At 37.1% G+C, this 24,000-nt stretch overlaps 1 protein-coding gene across 4 annotated transcripts in view; it reads left to right on the top strand.

The window, feature by feature from the left end:
- Positions 1-3,981: 3,981 nt before the first annotated feature.
- The window catches only part of DYNC1I2 (dynein cytoplasmic 1 intermediate chain 2), a 30,522-nt gene continuing 10,503 nt past the window's right edge, over positions 3,982-24,000 (top strand). Inside the window, exons 1-5 of one of the 4 annotated variants that reach the window (XM_075028466.1) lie at positions 3,982-4,128; positions 5,997-6,114; positions 8,075-8,189; positions 11,620-11,710; positions 17,422-17,537. In XM_075028466.1, the coding sequence (XP_074884567.1) occupies positions 6,007-6,114; positions 8,075-8,189; positions 11,620-11,710; positions 17,422-17,537 (430 nt within the window). In that variant the 5' untranslated portion in view covers positions 3,982-4,128; positions 5,997-6,006. Of the gene's footprint in view, positions 4,129-4,151; positions 4,422-4,453; positions 4,634-5,996; positions 6,115-8,074; positions 8,190-11,619; positions 11,711-17,421; positions 17,538-24,000 lie in introns of those variants that run through there. The other 3 variants (XM_075028465.1, XM_075028464.1, XM_075028467.1) reach the window with 3 other exon arrangements.

Genomic DNA, 24,000 nt, shown 5'->3' with positions numbered 1-24,000 from the left:
AAGTAGGAATACAAGACTGGAAGCTAGGAATCCTAAGTTCAAATCGCTGTGGTCTTGCCACTTAGTCTTTTTAACTCTCTTATTTAATTTGCAAATAATTGTGAAGTACTTGACATGGGTAATTATTTAACATTTCTAGAATGAGATAATTTGATGTCACTGGATGAAAAGTACATTCATTTTTAGTAAAACTTGGTACTTTAGTGTGCCTTCATTCATATTAATTCCAGTCTAAAATATACTTTAGGATTATGTAAGATACCCTTTTTACTCACATACAGAAAAATAAATGAATTCTTAATGAAAAGTTTAAAAAGCCCCTGGAAAAAAGTAAACACTTTTTCTCTCCTTATTTATCCTATTATCTTTTTGGCTAGTAATGCTAACATAACACATACAAAAGGAACTCTGTTATCATCTTAACAAATATTCAAACATATTCTCCCCTTGATGAATACACAAAACTTCCATAAAGGTTAATGGGGGATAAGTGCACAAACTGAGGGTAGAATATAGCCTGGCATACAACATACCTGAAAACAGTTCCTTTTGGCTGATCTCTTGGTAGTTTTCATACTCTCTCTTAAAACCATTAGAACTAGAGCAGTTTTTGGTGCATTACAGGATCCATTAAGACGCTCTCATTATCTCTTCTCTTAACCACATAATAGGAAAAAAATGAGAGTACCGTACACAGATCACACCGAGGAAGGAGAACTTGCCTTGGAATTTTTCAACTGGTAAACCTATTTTCTATAATGCTTAGTAGTGAATCACTCTTAAGTGCTGGACCATTCACTAGTGTATGTATTGTGTGCCAAAGGTTACCAGATTGCAAAAGTGTTCTCATCTCAGAAAGGACTCATCATTCACCATCACCTTTTTTTGACACAACAGAAAAAAACCATGTCCATCTAGCAGGAATAGGGAAGCAGGGGAGAAGGACAGAGAGAAACCTGTATTAGCAATACAGCACATTTTCTAAGGGAAAAGCACAGACTATTAAATGATACCAGAAAAGTTTATATATATATGTATATATATATAAAATGGGATGAGATCTTTGTGATTATTTAAATTTCATTAAGTCTGTAAGATGGACTTTTAATTTTCCTGAAATATGAGGAAAAAAAGAAAATTTAAATGGAGCCTTAATGGAGAAAGGTAGGCCAGCTGCCTTTTCCCAGTCTCTTGTACAGCTAGAGAGGACAATGCAGCAGTCGCAGTTACTTGAGGAGAGAACTACCCTCTCCAGCATAGATCTTGGCTGGGCTCATCCTCCAGAGCAAATCACTGTTCTCCAGCAGCCCAGTGAGGTGACAAAGCAAGGTGACTGCCCACTTGCCTTTGCTATCTACCTTTCTTCTGATTCAGGCAGCACAGAAGTCTGACGTTCTCCAAAAGACAAGGAGGCTTTTCTGAATCAAATTATATTTTCTTGTGTTTAGTCTGAATTCCTGCCCATCTGCAACAGAGACCTGGTGTATCTTTATGATTCCTTTACATGTCTCAAAATAACTCCTCAGTAATACACTAATTCTGTTTCCATGAGTACACAATCACTGTTAAATCTGGTGTTCACATCTTAACCAAGCCATGCATAGGATGGGTGCATAAAATCCCCTACAAGCTGTTTTCCCGGTCCTAGATACAGAAAGAGTCCATCTCACAGCATAACTTTTCCACATTCTTACAGACCATTATAAAATCTGGGTTCACTATACCAAAAGATACTGTTACCGAGAAGCTGAGGCTAGGAGAAAACACTCACTTGTAAACATCTACAACCAGTATGATTTCTCAAACCTGTACTCCCACTATATACCTCATGAGCCTTCCAGCTGATGAAAAATGTATCAGATTATTTAAATTTAAACTGCTATTACTTGTGAGATCTATGACTGCTAAAAAAATCACAAATGTATTCATATAGATTTAGCATTCTGTCAGTGTTTGTGTCACTGCTAAACTGACCTAGATAGAGCTATTTGAAAACTACAGCTATTATTTACAAAGAAAAAGGGGGATGTCAGTGCTGTAAAAATTAGCTATTGTAGTTTCTCTGTTCTAAAATGAAGGACTAACGTAAAAAATAATAACATGACCTTCAGCAGATATATGTAGGTTCAGGACCAAGAAATACACTTCAGTGTTGAAGATCAATTACCAAAAATCAATTTGCTAAATTCATTACAAACGTGAAATATTTGGCTCCTACATTCATGATTTTAAATGTAAACTTGAAAAATACTACTGGAAAGCTTCAAATACAAAGTTAATATTTTATGGCCAAACAAGAAGCATATGTAAAATACAGAAATAAAACACACATTCCTGTTCTGAGGTGCACACATTATTGTAAGTGGTATCAGAAAATTCTAGCAAATAAATTCAAAGATGACAGCTGTTTGTGGAAGTTCATTACTATCATCTTCATATTTCCATCTCTGAAAAAAAACGCAACCCCTTCTCCTGCACATCATACAATTTTCTCTGACAGTTTCACTTATAGTTTCTCTGAATGGTAACACCCATACTCCTACAAAATGCATGGGGGTTATTCAATGATCAGAAGCCATCTAGACAACAGACAGTTCTTCTAATTTTTCTTAAGCTGTAATATGAACCCTGACTCACATGGAAGACTACAGAGGAGTAAATAATCAACACTGATTCCTGCAGCAATTGAAGTTCTCCTGGGAGCTATCCCAGCAAAGTACCAACCAACCCGTTCAGTTTGTGATACATAGCAGGATTGCAGCCTGACAGAGCTTGACTGCAAATGCAGTCTTTCTCCAGTTCTCATCAGCAGGAGTTCAGAAGATATACTCACCAGACATAAATGTTTGTAGATCCAGTGATTTTAAATAAATTATTCCAATCTGTAATGGCAGAAAATTTAACCCTCTCTGGAGTTGATAGTTATTGCCTCTAAAAACTTCATTTCAGAGAGTGTTGTGAACACATCCTCCACTTGAACTATATGAGTTGTCCATATTAATTCTGCTTTGGCAAGCACAGTTTTGGAAGATCAGCAGTCTGAGGAATCAAGCACTCCATTGAGATAGTAGTCAGTAGCACTAGCTCGGCACTTATGAAAAAAAGCTAGAAAAACTTGATAAATGTTTCCATAGGATACAAGTGGCAATATACTTTTTAATTTAGGGCAACTGGGGAACAGCAAAGTCACTTACTACTGTTGGTACTTTTATCAAAATGAACTAACTTCATTCCCGCATGACGCTCACTGATGCAGCCTGGGTTTGGCACAGCTTCACCCCATTCAGCACACACAATGAAGCAGTCTGCTAACGTATAATGCCGTGTCAACCCGACAACCGAACCCCACTTGCTGACATCCACGCAAAGCAGATTTACCGTGGGTAACTTCGTCCCTAGCCTGACACTCACAGCAAATCAGGCTTTTTTATACACTTTATCCTCAGGTCACTGAAGTGATTACGGCTACCAGCCTGTCCAGCCTAGGATTAAAACCATGCAGTTCAGTCAGTGACGGCATCGGGCTGACTCGTTTCGCGGCTTGGCTGCTGGCACGGCGGTGGCTAGTGTGCATCCTCGCTCCCCGGGAAGCCAGACGGAAGGAGAAAGCGAAGCCCCGCAGAGGCGTCCCGTCTGGGCCTGCTCTCCTCGGGGCCGCCCGCTGCCTTGGGTGCGAGGCGCAGCGAGGCCTCCCGTGAGGAGAAACCGCGAGACCCTGTCACGGTCACCGCGAGACCCTGTCACGGTCACCGCGCTCCCGCCGCCGCGCGAGCCGCGGAGCCGCCGCTACCAGCTACCCGAAGCACTGCATGCGCGCGCAGCCGCCCGCTCGCCCCCTGCCACGCGGTGGCGCTCACTTCCCGGACCCCGCGGCCGCCGGTCGCCGCCCACGCGTTCTCCCCTAAAAGACTACAGCTCCCATCACGCAACGCGCGGCCGCGCCACGCTCACGCCGTGGGGCGCTGAGGGCGAGGCCCGCCCCGCGGGGCGCGCTGCATGTTGGGCGTCGTCGTTCTGAAAGCCGCTTCGCCGGCGCTCCACGGGTGGGGGTCGGCCTTAGGCTTCTGGAAGCACCCCAGCCCCGCCTCGCTTCCCGCGCGAATTCCTTTCAGATCGCTCCCCCTGACGGTGCGAACGAGCGGGGCGTTGGTGTCTGAGCGCACCACGGTCCTGTACAGGCCTCCCTGTCCTTCCGCAGCGCCTGCAAGTGCCCGCGCCGCTCTCGGAGCTGGTTTGACCCTCGCCGCCCGCCGTAGGCTGCTGCCTGTCAGCTGCCGGCGCCTTTGTGGGGCGGCGGAAGCGGAGCGGGGCCCTGCGGACGAGGGGCGGGTGGAGCAGGAGCAGGAGCAGGAGGAGGTCCCGCTGCCAGGTGCGCGGGGGTCCCGCGGAGGCCGAGCTGCGCCTGGCGCCGCTGCCTGCCGGTGGGGACCCTCCTTCTTTCGGTCTCGCCCTGTGGAGTGAGGGGCGCGGCAGCAGGGTGGGGCCGGAGCTTGGCCCTCAATAAGCGGGAGAGGATACGGGTGGGCTCTGGGGGCGGTTCGGTTGTGCTGCTTTCTCCTGGGCCTTAGGGTGTGGTAGGACCCTGTCGGGACGGCCCGGGCCGTGTGGGGAGCTTGCTGCCGGCCGGCACCCGGTTCGTACCGCTGTCGTCGTAAGGTGGGGCGGGGCGGGCGCTCCCCTCCTCGGGGCTGGGTGGGTGGGTTTGTGCCGCTTGGCTTTCCTGGCTCGGCTTTAGAAAGGCGGGTGGGGGCAGGAATCCATGGTGTGGGGACAACGTGCCGTCTTAGTGCTGTTTTAAAGCGACGCGGGAATGCCATTTGAGAATGCCGACAGTACATGTTTAAAATTTGTTTATTAGCACTTATATGTTTGCAGGCAACGTGAAGGAATACGTGCATTTACCCCAATATACATACTACTAAGTGTATTGGGGTAGATGTATGAGGCTTGCATCGTTTTGCATCCTTTTTTGTGCTTAGAGGTGCTAGGCAAACATTTGCAGGCATTCTTAACTTTGAACTGGTGAATATTGCTAATGCTTAATCTGGTATCTTTGTTACCAAGCTTAGTGTAAAAGCATTTATAGATCCCTTGTCTGTTGTAGCACTGCTTCTGCCCTTTCTTTACTGACTTGGGTTTGCTTAAAAACAGTAGAATTAAGCTTTTATTCACTCAGCCCATTCACACAGTTTTTCATACCTGTGTTCTAAATTTTTGTTGAGTTCAGAGTGGGGTTTTTCCACCTTTTGTTTATTGTTGACTTTCTTATCTGTATTTATTTGAGTCAGTTAGGTAACAAAACTTTTTGTAGAATTTTTGTCTTTAAAAGATCCCCCAGTTTCTTAGTAGTGTACAAAATGTTTGGGGAAAAATTGATAATACACATATTTTACAGGTATTTTTGACCATCACACTTGTACTTATTCTGCCTTGTAATTTATAGTAATCCTATTAGATCTTCTAATAAATCTGTATTTTGAATCCTGCAACTCTATGTACAAGGATGTATAGCTTACATACTGCTAAGTTATAGCATGCCAATATTTAAGCTGTTGAAGTGAAAAGTAAAAGATAGAGATTGTGTTGGTATCCTCCTTGCTGTTTTCAGTCTCATAGTTGGCTCTGTAGCTATACAGAATCCTATGGCAAGATCAGATAGCCCCGTCTTTGGTGCTTAATGTTTCTTTCAGAGCAGTTCCTTCAAACAGCATCAGAACTACTACTACTGTGGATGCTGTCACCACATCATAGTTCCATCTGTTCATTTTAAATCAATCCTTTCACTATTGAGAATGTGTTAAGTGAAAAATGTGGAAATAGGAATGTGATTTTTTTTAAAATTATTATTTTAAGACTTTTCACAGTTCCGGTTTTAGTAAGCTAGTGTAGTTCCTTTAATGATAGCTTATTTAAAGGAAAGCTGCTGTCTTAAAAACAAAACAAACAAAAAAAAACCCAAACCAAAACCAAACAGTGGTATGATTTCTGTTGACCAGTGTTTCAGCCATGTCTGACAAAAGTGAACTGAAGGCGGAGTTGGAGCGCAAGAAGCAACGATTAGCTCAAATCAGAGAGGAGAAGAAAAGAAAGGAGGAAGAAAGAAAGAAAAAAGAAGTAAGAAATAATTTTCTTTTTGAAATGTGACTGTTTGCATATGTAACTTGCCCAAAATTTAAGGGTAGGTTCACTTAGTCATTTGGTACATGCTGTTCAGGGAGTGTCCATTTAATGGTTGGTTGCTGATGCAAATGTAGCACTTTTGTTATCTGATAAGAGCAAACGCCTACTGTTTTCTTTAGTATTATCCATATGGTAAGTTAGACTTTAATTTTTTTTTTTTTTTTAATCCTACACTTACATAAAGTTTGGATTTCTAAAACTACTTGTGTGCATGGGACATCTTTAATCAAATCACTGTGAAGTGTTGCACAAAAGCTCTGCTTAATGAGTTGTGATGATGTTACTTAGAGAACTTATTTCTGAAATGCAGTTCTGAGGTTGTCCATGTGAATTGTCTGACTGTCAGTATTATTATTGTACAAACAATGTGCTACATTCTTCTGCTCTTTGACTCATCTTTAGCCTGAATTTTGAAATCAGAGTAACACTCAGGTTGTATATGCTACTTGTGTGTTAGACTCTAGTTTGTCAACAGTCTTCTGGATTTCTCTCTGCTAAAGTATGTGACAATCAGTGATTTATTACTATGTTTCTCCTGAATGCAGATTATACCTCATAAATGAAACTTTTGCTGGAATGTTTTGGTGTTTTGGGGTCCTTTTTCAAGACTTCTCTGTGTTTTGGTTATGATCTTGTAGGTGTTCTAAATTAGCATATGACTGAAGACTGGGCAGCTGCCAGCTACGTGATTCGGACAAAGAGACGGAAATATCTCAAATTATGTTCTGATGATCTTGTGACAGTGTATTGCCTCTATCAGAGATTCCACATGTGATGCAAGCTTATCAGTTGAGAACTTGCTCTAAAAATTTGGAAATTCCTTTTTTAAAAAGAATTGTGCAGTAGATTAGAAACATAATGTGTGGTCATGTGAGGAGCAATTAGTCTTTAATCATGGCATAGAGATAGAATAGCTTGGTCTAAATTTTGCTGCTTCTTTTAAAGACTTGTATCATCAATTTATATTTACAAAAATATTTACTTGCCAATGACTGAGATGTGAACACCTGAAGCTATGAATTATATTTCTATAATTGAATGAGCAGTTAAATGAGTGGAAAGATATGGAGTGTTAGCATCTTTCACAGTAGAGCTTGTCTTGTTTTTAAATTATGGGGGTGTAATTTTTGTTCCTTTTTTTAATGAGGTCTAGCAGATAATAAGACAACTTAAAGAAAATTACTTAAATGCCTGGTAAAGTTACTGCAAAGTTGGTTTTGGTTTTTTTTAAGACTTCCTATTTTTTTTGTGAAACCTGAGATCCAAAAGAAAGCTTTCTCACTAAACAGCTTGTTGATATTCTTGTTTTAAAAAATAGCTCAAAATGCACACATAGACAATCATCACTTTTACATCTTACACATTTTCTTAATTGCTACATGCTTTAGCATGTACTGTATCTAGCCAAGCATCCTAATACTTTCTTGACCAAGGAGGGGTGTCTCTTACTGTCATTCTAACCCTATAGTGTTTTCTTTGACGCAGTTATTGTGATTTCAAAATCTGAACAATATGACTGTGTCTTTAAAATACTTTAATACACAGGTACATAATAAATCTTTTTTTCAGACTTTGTATTTTACAGTGCTTAGCATTAGTGTAAAAAAGGTATTCTTGATCTTATGAAGTGTTAGTCATTCTGACAAATGAGAAGACACTTTTTGCATATTATATAAGTCTTTTAAAGACAGTACCAAAGCTACAATATTTTGATTCCTGTCTGCTGTTTACATTATCTACAGAAAGGACCATCAGAATTACTAGAGTCAAACATCTAACCTATATGATGATAGGTTTCAGTAGCATAAAAAAACCTACAAGATCTCAAAAATATAACTGAAATGGGTTTTAATATCTGTTAAATGCTATAACTTAATTATTGAATTATTTTTAGACTGATCAGAAGAAAGAAGTTCTTCCTGTACAAGAAGAATCTGATCTTGAAAAGAAGAGAAGAGAAGCTGAAGCATTACTTCAGAGCATGGGATTGACACCTGAGTCTCCTGTTGGTAGGAACGTTAATATTAGTTTGAGATAAATGTTTGGCTTTTTTTTGTTTGTTTTGGGGGGGGGGGAGAGGGGTGTGGTTTGGGGGTTTGGGGGGGGGTTGGTGGTGGGGGTTTTGTTTGTTTTTGTTAGGATTGTGGTATTTATATAACTAGTGTGAAAATTCTCTGGCTACTATTTTTTGGGGTACATATGTCTGGGTTTTGTACTATTTTGTCCTGCATGATCTCTGTTATAAATGTCAAGTGATGTGCTTTCATACACATTACTAGTACTATTTTGTAAAAGATATGTTTTATACTTAGTGGATTATTTGGAGTCTTTTAGTTAAAATACATGAATATAACATCATGTATTTGTTGGGGTTTTTTCCTATTTTCCCTGCACATTATTCTTCTGTATTTTTTTCCTTTCTCTTTTTCGTAACACCAAATTTTAATTCTGATATTTTTGTGCAGGCATGACTTGTTTCTTTTCTGCATCTTATACACCCTAATTTTCCTTATCTCAAATACCTGACTGACTTTGATGGAGTAATAGCAAGGCTAAGTATAAAATTTAACTATCAAGGATGATGATTCATATCTGTGCTACTCTTGGATGGGTTAGCATATTGGTTGTTGCTTTTTGCCTTTACATAGCCACATCTCTCTGGAAGATGAAAGTGAAGAGGGTGATAATTCAGCTCTACTTTTTGTCTCTAGCTCTGAAATCTAAGGGGTTTGAAACTTATTTTTCAGTTTGGCTCAATGGTGAGGGTCTATTTCAGCTGGGTTTGCAAATAAAAAATAATCTGTATACCTGTGACTAAAACTTCATAATTGCTTTTGCATAGTCGTCAAGTGTTCAAAAGTGAATGTGGAAAAAACACCATTATGGCTGCTCCCATTCCAACAGCCACAGCAGTCAGTTTTAGTAGTTTGAACTGTTCTCAGAGTTTAGAGACTGCATTTGGGCTATGTTAGGACTAGTGTACAGCGTTTTAAGTAATCAGTTCTTACCTACTAGAGATTTTATTTGGCAGTCTAATAGCTGAACGCTTTCATGTGTGACATTTTGCTAAGGCAGCTGATGAGACTCATGTAGAAATGGATGTGGTTGTTGTTGGTTTTTTAAATCTGTGAGCGAGAATCCAAAAACCACAGGATAGTCAGTTCTCAAAGCAAGTCGTTGCATAGACTTAGAGTAGCTGGTTGTGAAAAGCTCTGAGTTGCTGGTGTGTAAGACTGGGGCACACCCCTGCAAGGGTTGTGTTTAATTCCATTGAGCATCTACTTAACTACACCCTTCAACATACACAGATTCACAAGGAATTCATTCTGTTCCCTTTCGAGATACCCAGATCTGATCTGGATCCTAAATCAAGCTAAAATGTTGTACTCTATACCTCGCAGTAAGGTGCCCGAGGCACAGGCTCCGTCTGCTGACTGGGTACTGGCAAAGTACGACAGTACAGTGATCGTATGCCTGAACTGAAGCTAACTTGCAGCTTGGTGTGCAGGTAGCTTGAGATTGCATTGTTGGTGTAGGTGGATAGCTTGAGATAAGATTCATTCATAGAAAATTATATCAAAAATTCCTAAGGCAATTGCTGTCCTGTTAACTGCCAGAGAAAGGTAGCTCTCTTATGGGAGAAGGGACCTTAACAATGTAAGTATGCTTTTGATATCTACCATACTCGTTGTATAAGAAGCCATAAGTTAGTGAACCAAAATAACTTTCAGGAAGGTATTATGGTTTCATCCTGTGTGGGGGCAGGTGGAATTTTGCTTGGTCTTTTTGTAAGACTGTTGGTCTTTAAATAGGTTTCACCTCCCTAATGGGAAGACTTCCTTGGAAACAGTTTGCCCCACAAGAGGGCAATGTAGCATCGAAACTGAGCTACTGGAGTGTTTTGGCCATGCTTACGGCTAGGTAGGGCTGACTGACTTTTATAAATGGTAACAAGGTACGTTTCTAATGTCACCTCTTCAATTAGGAAAGGGTGACATTGAAATGTCATCGTTTCTGATAATGCACAAAAATAATGTAGGAATATAAAGGCCTATGGGCATCTTCTTCAGTGTAAATTATTCAGTAGATGGTGATGATGAGTTGAAGAATATATATATACACTCATATACACGTATACACCCATATTTATATAGATATATGTATAAAGTGTAAGTGTGTATGTATTAATTTATGAATTATAACTGTAGACCTATATAAAAGTCTCTCTGGTAGGAGGAATGCATTTTTAATAAATTGAAGTATTCACTGTGATTTTTTTTTTTTTTTTTGTAAATTTAGGAGAGAATTTTTGTTAACCAGAGTCATGCCTGTTCTGGGATGGAACAGAAGCATTCTTCAGAATTCACAATATACTTGTGATTTAAGGAAATTCTCTAGAAATGTTGCAGATCTAAATTCAGAATTCTCCCTTGCCTGACCCCTGACAGAGTGGATACCTATTTATATACTTAATATACATAACTCGTGTTCAGCTGATTAAAGGTTCTTTTTAAGGATTGCTAAGGAGCGAATGTGTTCTATGAATGTTTTACATTTTGCTGAAAAATGAAGCATATAAGGACCTTCAACACGCCCCCATAAGCATAAACCTAAGTTTTGTTAAATAACGAGTTTCACTATTTCTAAAAAGAGAAGTTGAAAGAAATATGGAAATATCTTTGTATCAGGTTGCATGATATCATTCACTATTATGTATCAGTTCCAAAAAACATGTTGCTTTTTAAACAGTAGTTGCAATCTTCATCTACATACTGAAAATGAACTGACTTTTAAGAAAAAGTTTCAATATAACAGTACTAGACTGTTTGTCAAGTAAAAAGAAAAAAAAACAAACACAAAAATCTCCCCAAACCCAACACTAGAAACTTTGTTGTGATATACAGGATTTATGTTGATTTGATTCAAACTAGAATAAAAATAACAGTATGCTGTATGACAAAGCCACTTTTTTTGATCCACGCTTCAGTGATTATATATTTTGAAATAAAATTACCAGTTAAATATATTCAATGTCTAATTTTTAAGAAAAACTGATGTCAAAGCTGTGTTAACAACTATCTTCCTTTTATGTTTAAGCAACACAATTTAGTGGAAATTACCCTTTGAAAATTGCTGCCATCATTTGTCAGAAGTTCAGTTTAAAAATATATTTGCAATTCATTTTCTCTTAAATGTCTTTCCCTCCATGTCTTTTTGTATGCTCCTGATGCATAACTGCCAAACAATTGCATGAAAGTCCAGCATGAATTGTTAACATTGTCTCTTCCCCTCTCTTTCTACTGTTCATTTTCATCCATGTATTTTTTGTTTGCCATCACTTTTTTTTTAATACTTCATGTTAAATTAATTTGAAAACATCCTAAGCTGTGCAACCTCTGCGAGTAGTAACAGCGGATACCTGTCTGTTTCACTATTTAGTCCCTCCTCCTACCTCTCCGTCTTCCAAATCTGTGAGTACGCCAAGTGAGGCTGGAAGCCAGGACTCTGGTGATGGCGCTGTTGGATCTAGGTACGTTGCTTTACTTGTCATATTCCTTTGCTTAATGCTCATATTCTGAATAATTAAGTTTTAGAAGAAATCAAGGTTAATTATTTGATTATAATACAATAATATGAGGTTACAGTGTTATTGAATCTGTGAACAGTGACTGTTTTACAGAAGTACTTTACTATAAAATTTGAAATGCAACTACACTTCCTAATTTGAAATTGCCAGCATAAACGTGGAGTTGTTTAAACTTGCAAGTCTAAAGTAAAATGAATCTGAATGTTTTGTGGTAATGTTTTTGTAAGCATGAATGCCTCAGGATAATAGAAAACTGGAAAAGTCCAACTTCTGGACTCTTCCCAGCTTTTTCTAAAGGAGTGTGTGCCTGGATGATGGGCTATTTCCTTTTCCCCCTCTATTCTAGTTGGTTTAGTAAAAAATGTCTACAAACTTCGCATTGCTTCTGATTTTAAATTCTTTTCCCTACTCAGAACAGTATTTCTCATTATTTCACTTTGCAGCCTTCCCTGTAACACAACTATACCACTCACAATCTTTCATTTGCCCAAAATATAGCACCATGTTGGTACAGCCACAGGTGTTTCTTTCAGTTCCAGTACTTGCCACATCTATTTGACCATTTTTTTGTGCATGACAGTTTGATAAATGCTGCTCTAAAGAGAGTCATAAATATTTCTGTTAAACTAGGAATTCAAAGTGGTGATAAGGTTGGAAACACTACTTCCGAAGGGTGTTTTCACTGTTTACTATGCGCAGTCTGTGAATAAGAGCAGTATTTGCCTGTTATTATTGGTAACTTGTATTTTCTCAGCAAATTAAGTTCATGTACTTTAAATTTACTGAGTATACATTGTAGACGATGTTTAGTTAAAGCATAGAAACTAAAGCAGTTATCAGTTACTTTTGTGCTTATATGACTGGTTGCTCTGGAGAAAGAGTGAATACTTACACCGCTTTGAAGCATCTTTTTAAAAGAGTGCAGTAAAGTCTTGTATGTGTGGATTATGCATGCATGACTATACACAATCTTAATCTGAAAATATTCAAGATTTTAATGACCTAAACGAAGGTCACAAGGTGCCTGTTTCTAACTGGCAACCATTACATTAAAACAGAGAATACATCAGGCAGCAGATATGAACTCAAACTCTCTTTTTTTTTTTTTTAATAACACTGTCCAGGTGTGATCTTGTGCATAGCTTATTCACTATGCAATTGAAGCTCACCTGTCATGTTAATAAAGAACTAATATAATTGTTCCTTAACTAAGTAACAAGCAAATTTTAAATTATTTGAAATCTGTGATTATTATTATTAAATTGTCATTTTGTATATAAATTCACTGTCTAGAAGAAAAAACAAGAATTATTTGCTGATGACTTTAAAAAAAAAAAAATTCGTTCTAGTCATACATCATGTAAATTCAATATAAAACAATATGTATAGGCCACATATCTGTAATTGAACGCCATGTGTACTGAATTCATCTCCACCTCATAGGTGTACTGTGCTCTCTGATTGTATGTTCCTTGGACATAGTAACATAACGTTGTATGTATACATTTTCTTATGAAGCCTTGAGAAAACTCGTATCCTAAGCCTCTATAGCTTCATGCATTTGCAGACTTTAAACCTGTCTCTTGACAACTTCCCAGATTTGGAAGCATAAAAAGATTGTGGTCCTGATGGCATGAATGAATTTCTAGCTAAATTGAAGACTATATAGAATCACTGTTAGAGTCCTCTTGCTTATTCTCCAACCACTGGATAACATTATTGCCCTCCCCCAGTAAACAGATGCCTGTATCTTATTCTATTAGTACAAGTTTGTACAGCATTCCTAATGTACACATACACTTGAGCCTGAAAGTTAATGGGAAAAGTTGGACTGTGTGATATATCCATTAGTGTTATACCTGGCATTTCACAGGTGACTTTCATATCAATATGAGGTGTGTTAGAAAGCCCAAGTTGTTCCACTATGATTGATAATCTTAAAACAAACCCTTTTATATTAGTGTATTATTTCAGGTTTGGTTGTTTGGGTTTTTTTTGGTCTTTGGCCATTTGTTATCTAGTCTCTGCAACTATACTTCACAAAGATGATCTCCTTTGTTAGTTTAGTCTTTTCTCCTCTATGATGCTGAATCTTGCCAGTAACTTTACTTATTTAGTAATTAGTAGAGCAGTGTTCAGACTGTGTTCCTGCTGTTACTTCCATCTGTCTTGCTTTATTTTCATCAGTAAAGAGTTTTGGTTCCCAGTTTGATACTGTTCTTTCTCTCTTTTCCTCAGTTAAGAGTATAAATTCAAGACTGGAAATTAATACAGTTGGTTTACTTTTAGGTTAGGTGGATGCCTCATAGAATTAGTTTACATGCAGAAAATACCTTTCAGAGATATAAGGAAGTGTTCAGAATGAGCCTGGATACAGAGAAGTTCAGGCACTCGTGGAACAATAGGAATTTCTGTTCACTGAAGCTTGTAGATAAGTTCATTTAACTTAAGGCATAACAAACATCTGGAAAGCAAAAGGAACAGTATTTTACGTCATTTTGGTACACATATAATAGATGAATTTTATCTCAGAATGTTACCTTTATTTTAAAAGAATATCTCTGAGAAAGATTTAACTGTATATCCTGTACTGCTTGTTGACTGGAACTATTTTAAAAGGTAGACTGTCCCTGGTACTACTGAAGTAACTGTTGAAAATTAAAAGAATGCTTTGAAAGCAGGAAAGCAACCTCAGTAAGGTCTAGGTCTTAAGCAGGCACAAAAGTCGGAGCTTTTTTAATTTGTGCCCTTTCCCCAAGTTCCTCTCGAGTGGGATTGAAAAAGTTGAGAAAATGTTTGACAAGCGTTGTGGTAATGCAGCATTTGGATCTGTAGATAAGGCATCCTTTGCAGAAGCAACATGAAAGTTGCAGTGGTGGTTCAGTTTGGTTTTTTTGGGGTGGGTTTTGGTTTTTTTTTTAATGCATGACAACATATGAGCAATATCCAGCTTGAAGTCTGAGGCACCAAATTAAACTCCAAGCTTAAATCTGTTTGGTCAAGAAAAATAGCAGAGACCTAAAGAATGAGTATACTCAAAGTAAATAACTTTATGGTAAAATGATGTGTTTTCTGATGCACAAAAGATATGGAAAGGTTTTAGAGATTTGGGTATTAAGCTATTGCTGTGGATGCAGTAGCAGTTATGTAGAATGATTTGCTAAATATGAAGACAGTGGACTTGTAATTCTTTGTTAAACTATAATTAATTATTTTTCTAATGCATACTTTCTACAAGAACAAGGTAGTGCATGACATACCCATACTTATGAGCTTTTATGGCATTGCCTGTACATTCTTGAGATCAACTTTACCTTTAGGGATTCTGCAGCTGGTTTATAAGAACATTACCATGTATGGGATAGAAATGTAAAATTGCCTTTTATTGACTTATCATAGTAAAATATTACATATTCTTTATTTTTCTATTTGTTACAAAAAATGATTTTAAAAAAAAGTATTATAGCCTCCAAGAACTCCAGAAAAAACATGTATGTTCATGTATTAATGTCTCTTATAAGCTTGTTTTAAAATTCTGTCTAAGCCTGATAGCAGGCAGTAGACTAAATGAAAATTTGTGGAGAAGGGATGAAGTCTAAAGATGAAGGGAGAGGGAAAATTGATTTCCCCCTTCATATTTCTTCTGATACAGAAGTGACTTGAAATAGATCTATTCTGTTCATTATTCCACGTAACTTTGAAATGTGTTATTAATATAAAGCCTACTATTTCTAAGAGATGTAAATATCTTAAATGGAGTTGGCTCAAATCAGATGACACTTGTAAGCCCAAGGCAGTGCTTAACCCATAATTACTGCAATGTCACATCTTGGAAACTCTAGCGGTTCTCTATCCCAGTGGAAGTGCATTTTTGCCCCTCTACCAAAAGGCTTATGTGTTGACTCATTTCCTTTGCCAATATGACAATTTCCTCCACATCTTTACTGCTCTGGGCAAGATTGCATTATGTTAGCAAATCTGTCTTCATATGACATGAACAAATCTGACCAGATTTTAAAAGGAATTTGGAGTTTTTAATGGTTCTTGTCAGTATTTAAAATATTTTTATTTGCCTCTCAAAGGCTACGTTTGTTTGCAGATCTTTAACTTTCAATCTTTAAAATAATTTCTTTTCTAATAGCTCTGAATTCTGTGTTTGCTTTTTAACTTTTGTATTTACTGCATGTATTATTGCACTGAATGCTGAATTTCCCTTAACTGATGTTACATTGCTTTGTTTCTTGTGAATAATGAAGTAACTATAAGCTTACTGTAACTCTAGCATTTCATAGCGTGTATTTGCTTCACTAATCTCTGGCCTTTTTTGCTAATGCTGCATGATTGTTCAACCTGGGGTATCAGGACGCTGCATTGGGATACTGATCCATCAGTTCTTCAGCTCCACTCTGATTCCGATCTGGGGTATTGCATAGATTTCTTATATTCCCTCTTTCATGTACTTATCGATAATAAGTATAAAAGCTTATTTTTTCTTTAAGACTTCAAGTCGTTGTTAAGAGACTGTTCTGTAAGTAATGGAAATTCAATATCCCTAGACTTAGTGCAGTTTGCTTGCAATGGGAAATTTTTATATTATTTAATATACATAAGATGCTTATTTCTAGTAGCAAAACTTAGTTATTCCTGTTTTTCTTTGAGTCTTTCTTTGGCAAAATGTAAACTTTAAAAAGTCATTTCTTTAAAATAACTGTATTTAAAAACAGAGTGACTGCCTTCTTTTCTTATAAATATTAGCTACAGCTTTTATAAACATTATAAGCACTTATTAAAACCCATATTGTGCTATAAGAATTATGATTTTGCCCACCAAAACCTTTCAAAAGGGATTATTCTTTTTCTTTCGTTTTTATCTTAGGAGAGGGGTGGATAATAAGGAACTAAATTTGATGCAGATTAATTGTTGTTGGATCATTGCAGTATTACTACAATACATACTGAAATTAGCTTTTATAGGAAGTTACAATGACTGAATTAATGTCATGTGGTTTTTGGAAGTACATTATGGATTGTAGTTTGATACTAGCTATATCTGCGTTTATGGGATCTTCCATAAGCTAAAGTCAGAAAGCTCAGAAGTTTTCAGTATTGTATTCTGGAGTAATGTATTATGTATAAATCATTTGTCAGTGTGTGAGTTTCAGATTAGACTTGCAGTTCTACATTCTGAATAGTACCTTAGAGGTACACAAAAAAGGGCAGCCAAGTTAAAAGGACTAGGAAATGCTTTTTCTTTCATAATAACTAAGCTGCTTTTTAAGCTTTAAAATCCTAGAACTACTGCTGTACAAACATGACTTGTGAGCAATCTGTTCCACTGAAAATAGGGATGTGTCATGTATGTAGCAGTACCCTAGTCAACCACAAAGAGCAAAACTTTATGTCCTATAATCCAGATATTTATATATATATTTGCACATCTTTCTTTTTGTTGCAGATGTGTGAATAGCTGCTGATTTAAATGGTAATGATAATAAAATATTAGTCATAATCATGTGACTTCTTCAGAGTTAATTTTCCACTGGATTTAAGTTTGACTAAGCAGTGCTGTGACATGATGACTTGGGTATTATTCTAGGCAAAATATGAAGTAATTAATAATTTTTTTTTCTGATTTCTCTATTAATTTTATTTAGACGTGGACCTGTTAAACTTGGAATGGCCAAAATAACACAAGTTGACTTTCCTCCTCGAGAAATTGTTACATATACAAAGGAGACACAAACACCTGTTATGACTCAGCCAAAGGAAGGTGAATGGTTAACTTCTTACTACCTAAGTTATTTTTCTTTTATTGTAACAATGATGACTGAATGAATTGGAACCAGCACTTGTGATCTTGAAACTTAATAAGGTAATGAAGGCTGATATGAGATAATTGATAATAAATTCTATTATTAAATTCATATAGCTCTTGCTTAAGAGTGTTACTGTCATTCTGCACCTTGTTTAACATTACTCTTATGACTAATACATGGTATTTTCTCACTCCTAGTAAATGTTCAGATTAGACACCGTATTGCTTAATTAGCTGACAACTGATAAATAAAATCTTGCATTTATGAGATTTAAGAATCCACACAAGTTACTTGAAGGCTTACAATGAAATTAGCAATTATGCCTCCCCACTTTTTAAGAATTTGAATTCTTATGCCTGGAGCTTATACATTGAGTTTTAAAAGAAGGAACTAATTTCTTTATTAACATATGCATTTTCAATTGTCAGCAACTGAACATATGTTTTCTTTCAGTCATGGCTTGTTTGCTTTTCAGAAAAGAAATTTTTCCAAAGAAAACATAGTTTGCTAATAAACTTGCTTCTCAATGTCAAAACATTTGAATTTAGCTGCAAATGAAAATAGTAATCTTGACCTAGTTTGTATGTAGTTCTACAACAAAATCTCTTAGTTACTTAATATGACTGACTTTGAGTATGTGTCTTTGATAGCAATTTTAGGACCTAATTCTATATTCATAGTTTTGCATTTTCCTGCTCCTTGGTATGTGAACTTTTGGGTGTTTATGCAAGGAGATAAAAGGACTTTTTAAAAGATGAAGAGAATACTCAACGGAAATCTTATGCTGGTGTTTCCAGAAAGTGTATAATTTACCTGAAAGGGTAATACAAATGATATGGAGTGTAAAATATAATACAAGTGATGCAGAGTTGCTGGGTTTGCTCCAGACTATATCAATATGCCGTTCTTGTCTGGGATGTGTCTTAAGTTACTTTGAGTTTAACTACATGCAAATGACACTGTGAATGAGTTTAAGAGGCAGGGGAAAGGGGAGAGAAAAGAAAGGAATTAAATTGCAACAATACTCTGTGTTGAGAAGTTTCTTCCCTTCTTATCTCTGGATATCCAGTATCAGGGATCTGTGTGTCTTCAGAACACAACCAATCTTTCAAACTTCATTATTCACTGAGCCAGAATAACAGAGGATATGCTTTTTCTCCAACTGCGTTTCTGTTCCATTCTTCATTTTATCTGTATCCTTGCACAGATAGGCGTTTGGGGTTTTCCTGCTTTCATTTCTGCAATGCGCTTACCTTTTTCTTTCTCTAATCCCCCAGGTTTGTTTCCTCCCGTCTGTCAGGTTTGTGGAATCTGAAGACTTAATTCATAGTTTATGTGCTATAAGAGTTTTACTTCTGCTGCCTGCTGTCAGTGGAAATTGTCTAGGATTGTATGATCTTAGTTTCACACTCAGTGGATAGGCTGTAGTTGAAGTTTACTGTAGTGGAGTTGGAAAGATGGGTCATCTGTGTTTCTGCATTTACCAGAAAGCTCTCTCAGTACAGGTGTTGTCTCCTGATCCATTCCCCCTTAAAAATAATACTGTTTTCTTGAGGGCCTTCATTATTATTTCATGTATGTGTACTTTTGTAAAAGTTACTTACAGGTGCTCTTTCATCATTTCAGTGTCGAGGATCTTTTTAAGGTCTGTCTTAAGACTGCCTAAATACATTCATAATTAAGCTCTATGTTCAAAATTTACAATGACATATGAAATAGGACATAGGTTTAAAAAGAGAAAATCATGCTGCCTCCAAAAAAACAGAGTCACTAGGTGAGATATTTTGATTATGGGAAAAAAATTTTGAAGTCTTTTAAACAATTGACAAAAGCAATATGCTGAATTTTCAGACTGCAATTAGATAAATTAAAATTAGATAGAATGTAACTCATTGATTTTTATTTCTTCTAGCAGTCTGAGTTGTTGTGGGTTTTATTTATTTATTTTAGTGAGTATACTGTAAACTAAAGGTAATCCTTCAAAGTACACTTGAAAGTTGAGCTTGCAACTGTATTCACCCATACAAGTAATCTTCAGTAGCTCCCTTGTACAGCAACAAGTTGCATCTCAGTTATGTTAGATCCAGTGTTCACACTCTCTTATAAAATGGACTGGACCTTTCTTAACTATCATATCTTGAGATTTTAAAATGCTGCCGGAACTGTGCTTTTCAACAAAGGAAAATAGAAGCAGTTTTATTAAATACGCTGTGCAGTCATTCTGCAGGTTTAGGTCCATTTATGCTGTAGGTTGAATTGTGCTAATACTGATTTGTGGGGCAAAAAACCCAGACAAACCCCATAACAAAACACCAAACTAAAAATACAGGCCTCTTTGTTCCACTTCAGTGTGCCACAGTGGTTATGTAGTTACATTGTAAGCTGAATTGGGAAACATTCAAGCTACAACCAATCTGTCTGGTGGAATGGATAGGAAGTAGGAGTAAACTAGGTTTAAACTAAAACGGTTCCTAATTGTCATGGAAATATATATGGCAACACAAATGAAGTGAGTTACATAGGGGAGATTTCATGTCCTCAACATAAAGTTGGCTTTTGGAGATGCCTGTTTTGGATTCAGTGTAACAAACAGTTAAATTTAAGTAATGAGTACCTTTCACCTGAACAGTTCTGTTTTTAAAATGTGAAGGTCACTTATCAGAAGTTGATAGAAAAGACTGCATTCAGTAGTTGAGAAATCCAAAACAGGAAAATTCCATAGTTAGAGAAGGGAGGTAGACTAAGTCTGCATGTTCACACTTCTATATAGTGCAGACATGTTGCACCATCCTAGACAATATTAAAATAGGAACTAGCTCACACACACACTATTTTGCAGATACAAAGCTTCTCAGCTGCAGCTGTTACAAGCCAGTGATCCTCTCCATTTGTAATGAAAGAATGACCAGTTTGCATGCAGCCGTAGATGCTAGAGCTAGAATGTGACCTCAGTGCTAGTGGCACTATAGCCTTATGCTAAGACAAAAAGTATCACTACTGGAATTACAACTCTTCCACATTTCTTCACTCCCATCTCTTTGAAGTGTTGTATCCAAAATAGTAGATAGCCTTGTCTTTATCTTATACAATGCCCAGCTCTTAATCTTGAAATTTGACTGCTTCCTTAGGAGGTGGAGACATTTAGTGCGCTAACAGTTCTCACAACTTCCATTATTTTATTGCAGTACTAATATGTTGATTTATTATGACCTTGAAGTATTTGGGAACTGCCTATCTTAGGAAGACTGATTCTTTCTATAATATTATAAAACAATAAAATCAAGATCTCTCCTAGAAATCAGTTACATTCTGTGATTAGAGACTGAATCATCTCTAGAGCGCTAAGTACTTTGCCACAGGAAGTCATTCACTGTATTCTGAACAGTATGGAATATTAAATTTCCCCGTTAATTGAAATTAATAAGCATATTTCACAGTTCTTATAGGAAGATGCCTACATCCAAAGTAGACTGAGAAGGTGAATCTGCAATACTTGTTTTATAGGCTTTTCATATGATGGGTGTAACCCAGAGGTGCTCTTTCCTCAAGGTCCCATGTATACAAGTGACTAGAGAAACACAGTAAGAGAAGGTGTCAGGTTGGTGGTTGTGGTGTTATCAAACTTCTTGCTTTGATGAAAATACTGACACATGTCTGTCTTTGGTGGTACTTTTTTTTTTCCCCACACTTTTGAGGGTTTTTTTCTCCAGAATTTTCAATAGCTTTAGTCTTCTAACGCTACTTTTTCTGTAGCAGCTGTATTTATTATGTAAAAGAAATGAAATTAAATCAAGAAATGGTTCATTGTTCTGAGGAGTATATCAGAGAAAATACGCCCTTTTTTTGTTGTTGTTCTCTTGGCACGTCCTGTTCCTGGGTTTTGGGTTTTTGTCATTCTGTGATACAGTAATGATGGCTATCTTGTTTAAGGACCAAATAAATTTATTTTGGCTTGATAAAAGTGTTGTGCCATACCAAGAGCTGTTCTCCCTTACTTCATAACAAATGAGCTTAAGTGTCTACAGCTCTATGCCATTACTTCACTTCAACAACTTTTGTCACCATCTTAACATGAACATCCTGTGTTTAGGCTGTTCCATTCCCCAGCATCCTTGTTCTGCCATCCCCTTTTCTACTATCTAAATCCATTTCTTGCTTCCCATGCTGCGTATAACACTGCTGCCTGCTTCCTTCATTGTCCAGTTTTGGTGGACATGTTTTTTAGTTCGTGTGGTCAACTGGTTATTAGGGCTGATATTTAGCCTCTATTTAGCATGCTCTATCAGGCAGCAGATTTTCAGATCTGCTTTCTGGAAATACATTTGAAATTGTGTTGCATTCATACGCTCATTTCTTTCTAGCAGACAGCAGAAGCAGTTTCAGCAACAGAGATGCAATTCAGATGTGAACACTGGTATATGTCTTAATGTTCTGCAGGCTCCGTGTTGGCCACCATGTAGAGTACTGCAGTCATTGGTGCTAAATTTTTTTTCTTATCTGTACTTCTTGCTACACTGTCCTCTAGTATACTGTTTGATCTCTTCCTTTGTAATTTGCTAACATATTGTTCAAATTTGCATGGAAAGAAATTGGTCACCAGTATGCCCAATAAAGATGTGGTATGAGTCCTTGAAGTAGTTAATCCAAAGAAAGATAGGCATATAGGGGAATATGATTCTGCTCAGTTGTCACATTTAAGGCTTTTCTGGGCTAATGGGTTACTTGTTATTTAGTGCTGCTGTACAATATTGTGCATGTGCAGTCACAACTAACTGCAGACAGTATTATTGCATTAGCTGCACTCTTTGAGGAATTATTGTCTGGTAAAGTCTCCAAGACACAATGAAAATATTAAGCATTTTTGTCCTTTTAATTCTGACTTAAGCAGAGTAATAACAATTTGGTGCATAGGATTGGCTTCTTGGATGCTGTTACACTGAATGTACCATATTTACATTTTGGTACTTTAAAAAGAAATAAAGGACCCTTATGTAGTCATCTATTATCCTGTACATGCCTTAAATGTACAGTGAAATATAGATGGGAAAACTTGATATGAAGACATTCGGCTTAACAAAAGCCACCCATTTCACAGATGATTTAACTTTGATTAACCTACTCTGCAGCACCAGATTACTCAGACAACTGGAACTTCACTCTGTAGTGTTATTGCTAGGTGCAGCCTAATTTACAGCACTGCTTTTCTTTCTGTCTTGCCAAAATACATCACAATTTTGATGTTAACTCAAAGTAAAAATTCAGTGGTTCGTTAAACCTGTTTTTAGCATTAATTAACAAGAAATTTGTTGCTATTAAAGTAGCTGCTATTTTTATGCAGTCTTTACTGCTCAGTTTGTAACGTTAGATCCCCTGTTCGTCTGTCAGAAATAACATGGAGTCAACCCCTTAGCATATTATAATGACTCTTCATCAATATGTTGATGTGATATAAAGTCCCATTTCCTGTCTTCATGGCCCTGTGACTTTTCTAAGTCTTAGCAGCCTTTTTTTAAATGCCAAATTGTATTTGGTATATTGACAGTTGAAGTGGCATAGAATGCCGGTAGGTACAGTCAATAATGAATAAGGAGGATGAGTTAGGCAGTGCCTTTAAGGTTTCCAAGTTTATGTAGCTGACTTGAATGCAGTATACTACTGTATTGTGGGTTCTTGACTTACTAGATGTGGAACTTTTTCAGAAATAGTATGTCCAATCTTTCAGTGTTTGCTGGGTAATATATTATTGTTATGCCAATTCCTTGCAAATACCAGCACCTGGCATGTTATTAAATAGATTCAAGATAAAGGAAGGACAGGAGAAGTAATTAAGACAAAAATTTCTTATCTCTTCTGTTGTCCAACAGCTTCATGCTGCCTTTTTTGATTGTAAACTTCTGTGAGAAATCATCCTAGTTTCAGATAAGAAAGCATCCAAAGTTTTGGATAACAAGGTCAAGAACTTGTATATGTGGGGGTTTTTTTGGTTTGTGTTGGGGTTTTTTTTGTCCAGATCCCTTAATTAGAAAGTTTGCATATGACTTTTCTTTAGAGAGAAGGTTTTAGATTTATGTAGTTACAGATAAATCACAGTGAGATGACATGTTCAGTTTCAAGTCTGATATTTTGAGGATATTAAAATAAGTGATGTATCCTGCATTTAAATGCGGTAATATCAGCTGGCTGTATGCAGTGAACGTACTATGAAGGAATTTAGATCTCTGTATAATATATGCCATTTATGTTTCAAACATAAAAAGGCAGGAGCAATCAACTATATGATCTTTTAAATAAAATATGTAGATTAGAAGGTCACTTAGCACTAAGGGGTTGACCATCTGCATTTGACAAGAATTTGACTCCTGTCACTGAAAATGGTACTTAGAATCAGTGTAGTATGACTAATGGGGGGTTGGGCTG

This window comes from Buteo buteo, chromosome 5 (genome assembly GCF_964188355.1).
Source record: "Buteo buteo chromosome 5, bButBut1.hap1.1, whole genome shotgun sequence".
Classification (NCBI taxonomy): Eukaryota; Metazoa; Chordata; class Aves; order Accipitriformes; family Accipitridae; genus Buteo; species Buteo buteo.
Note: the sequence above shows the minus strand (reverse complement) of the source record. Positions and strands in the feature narration are given on the sequence as shown.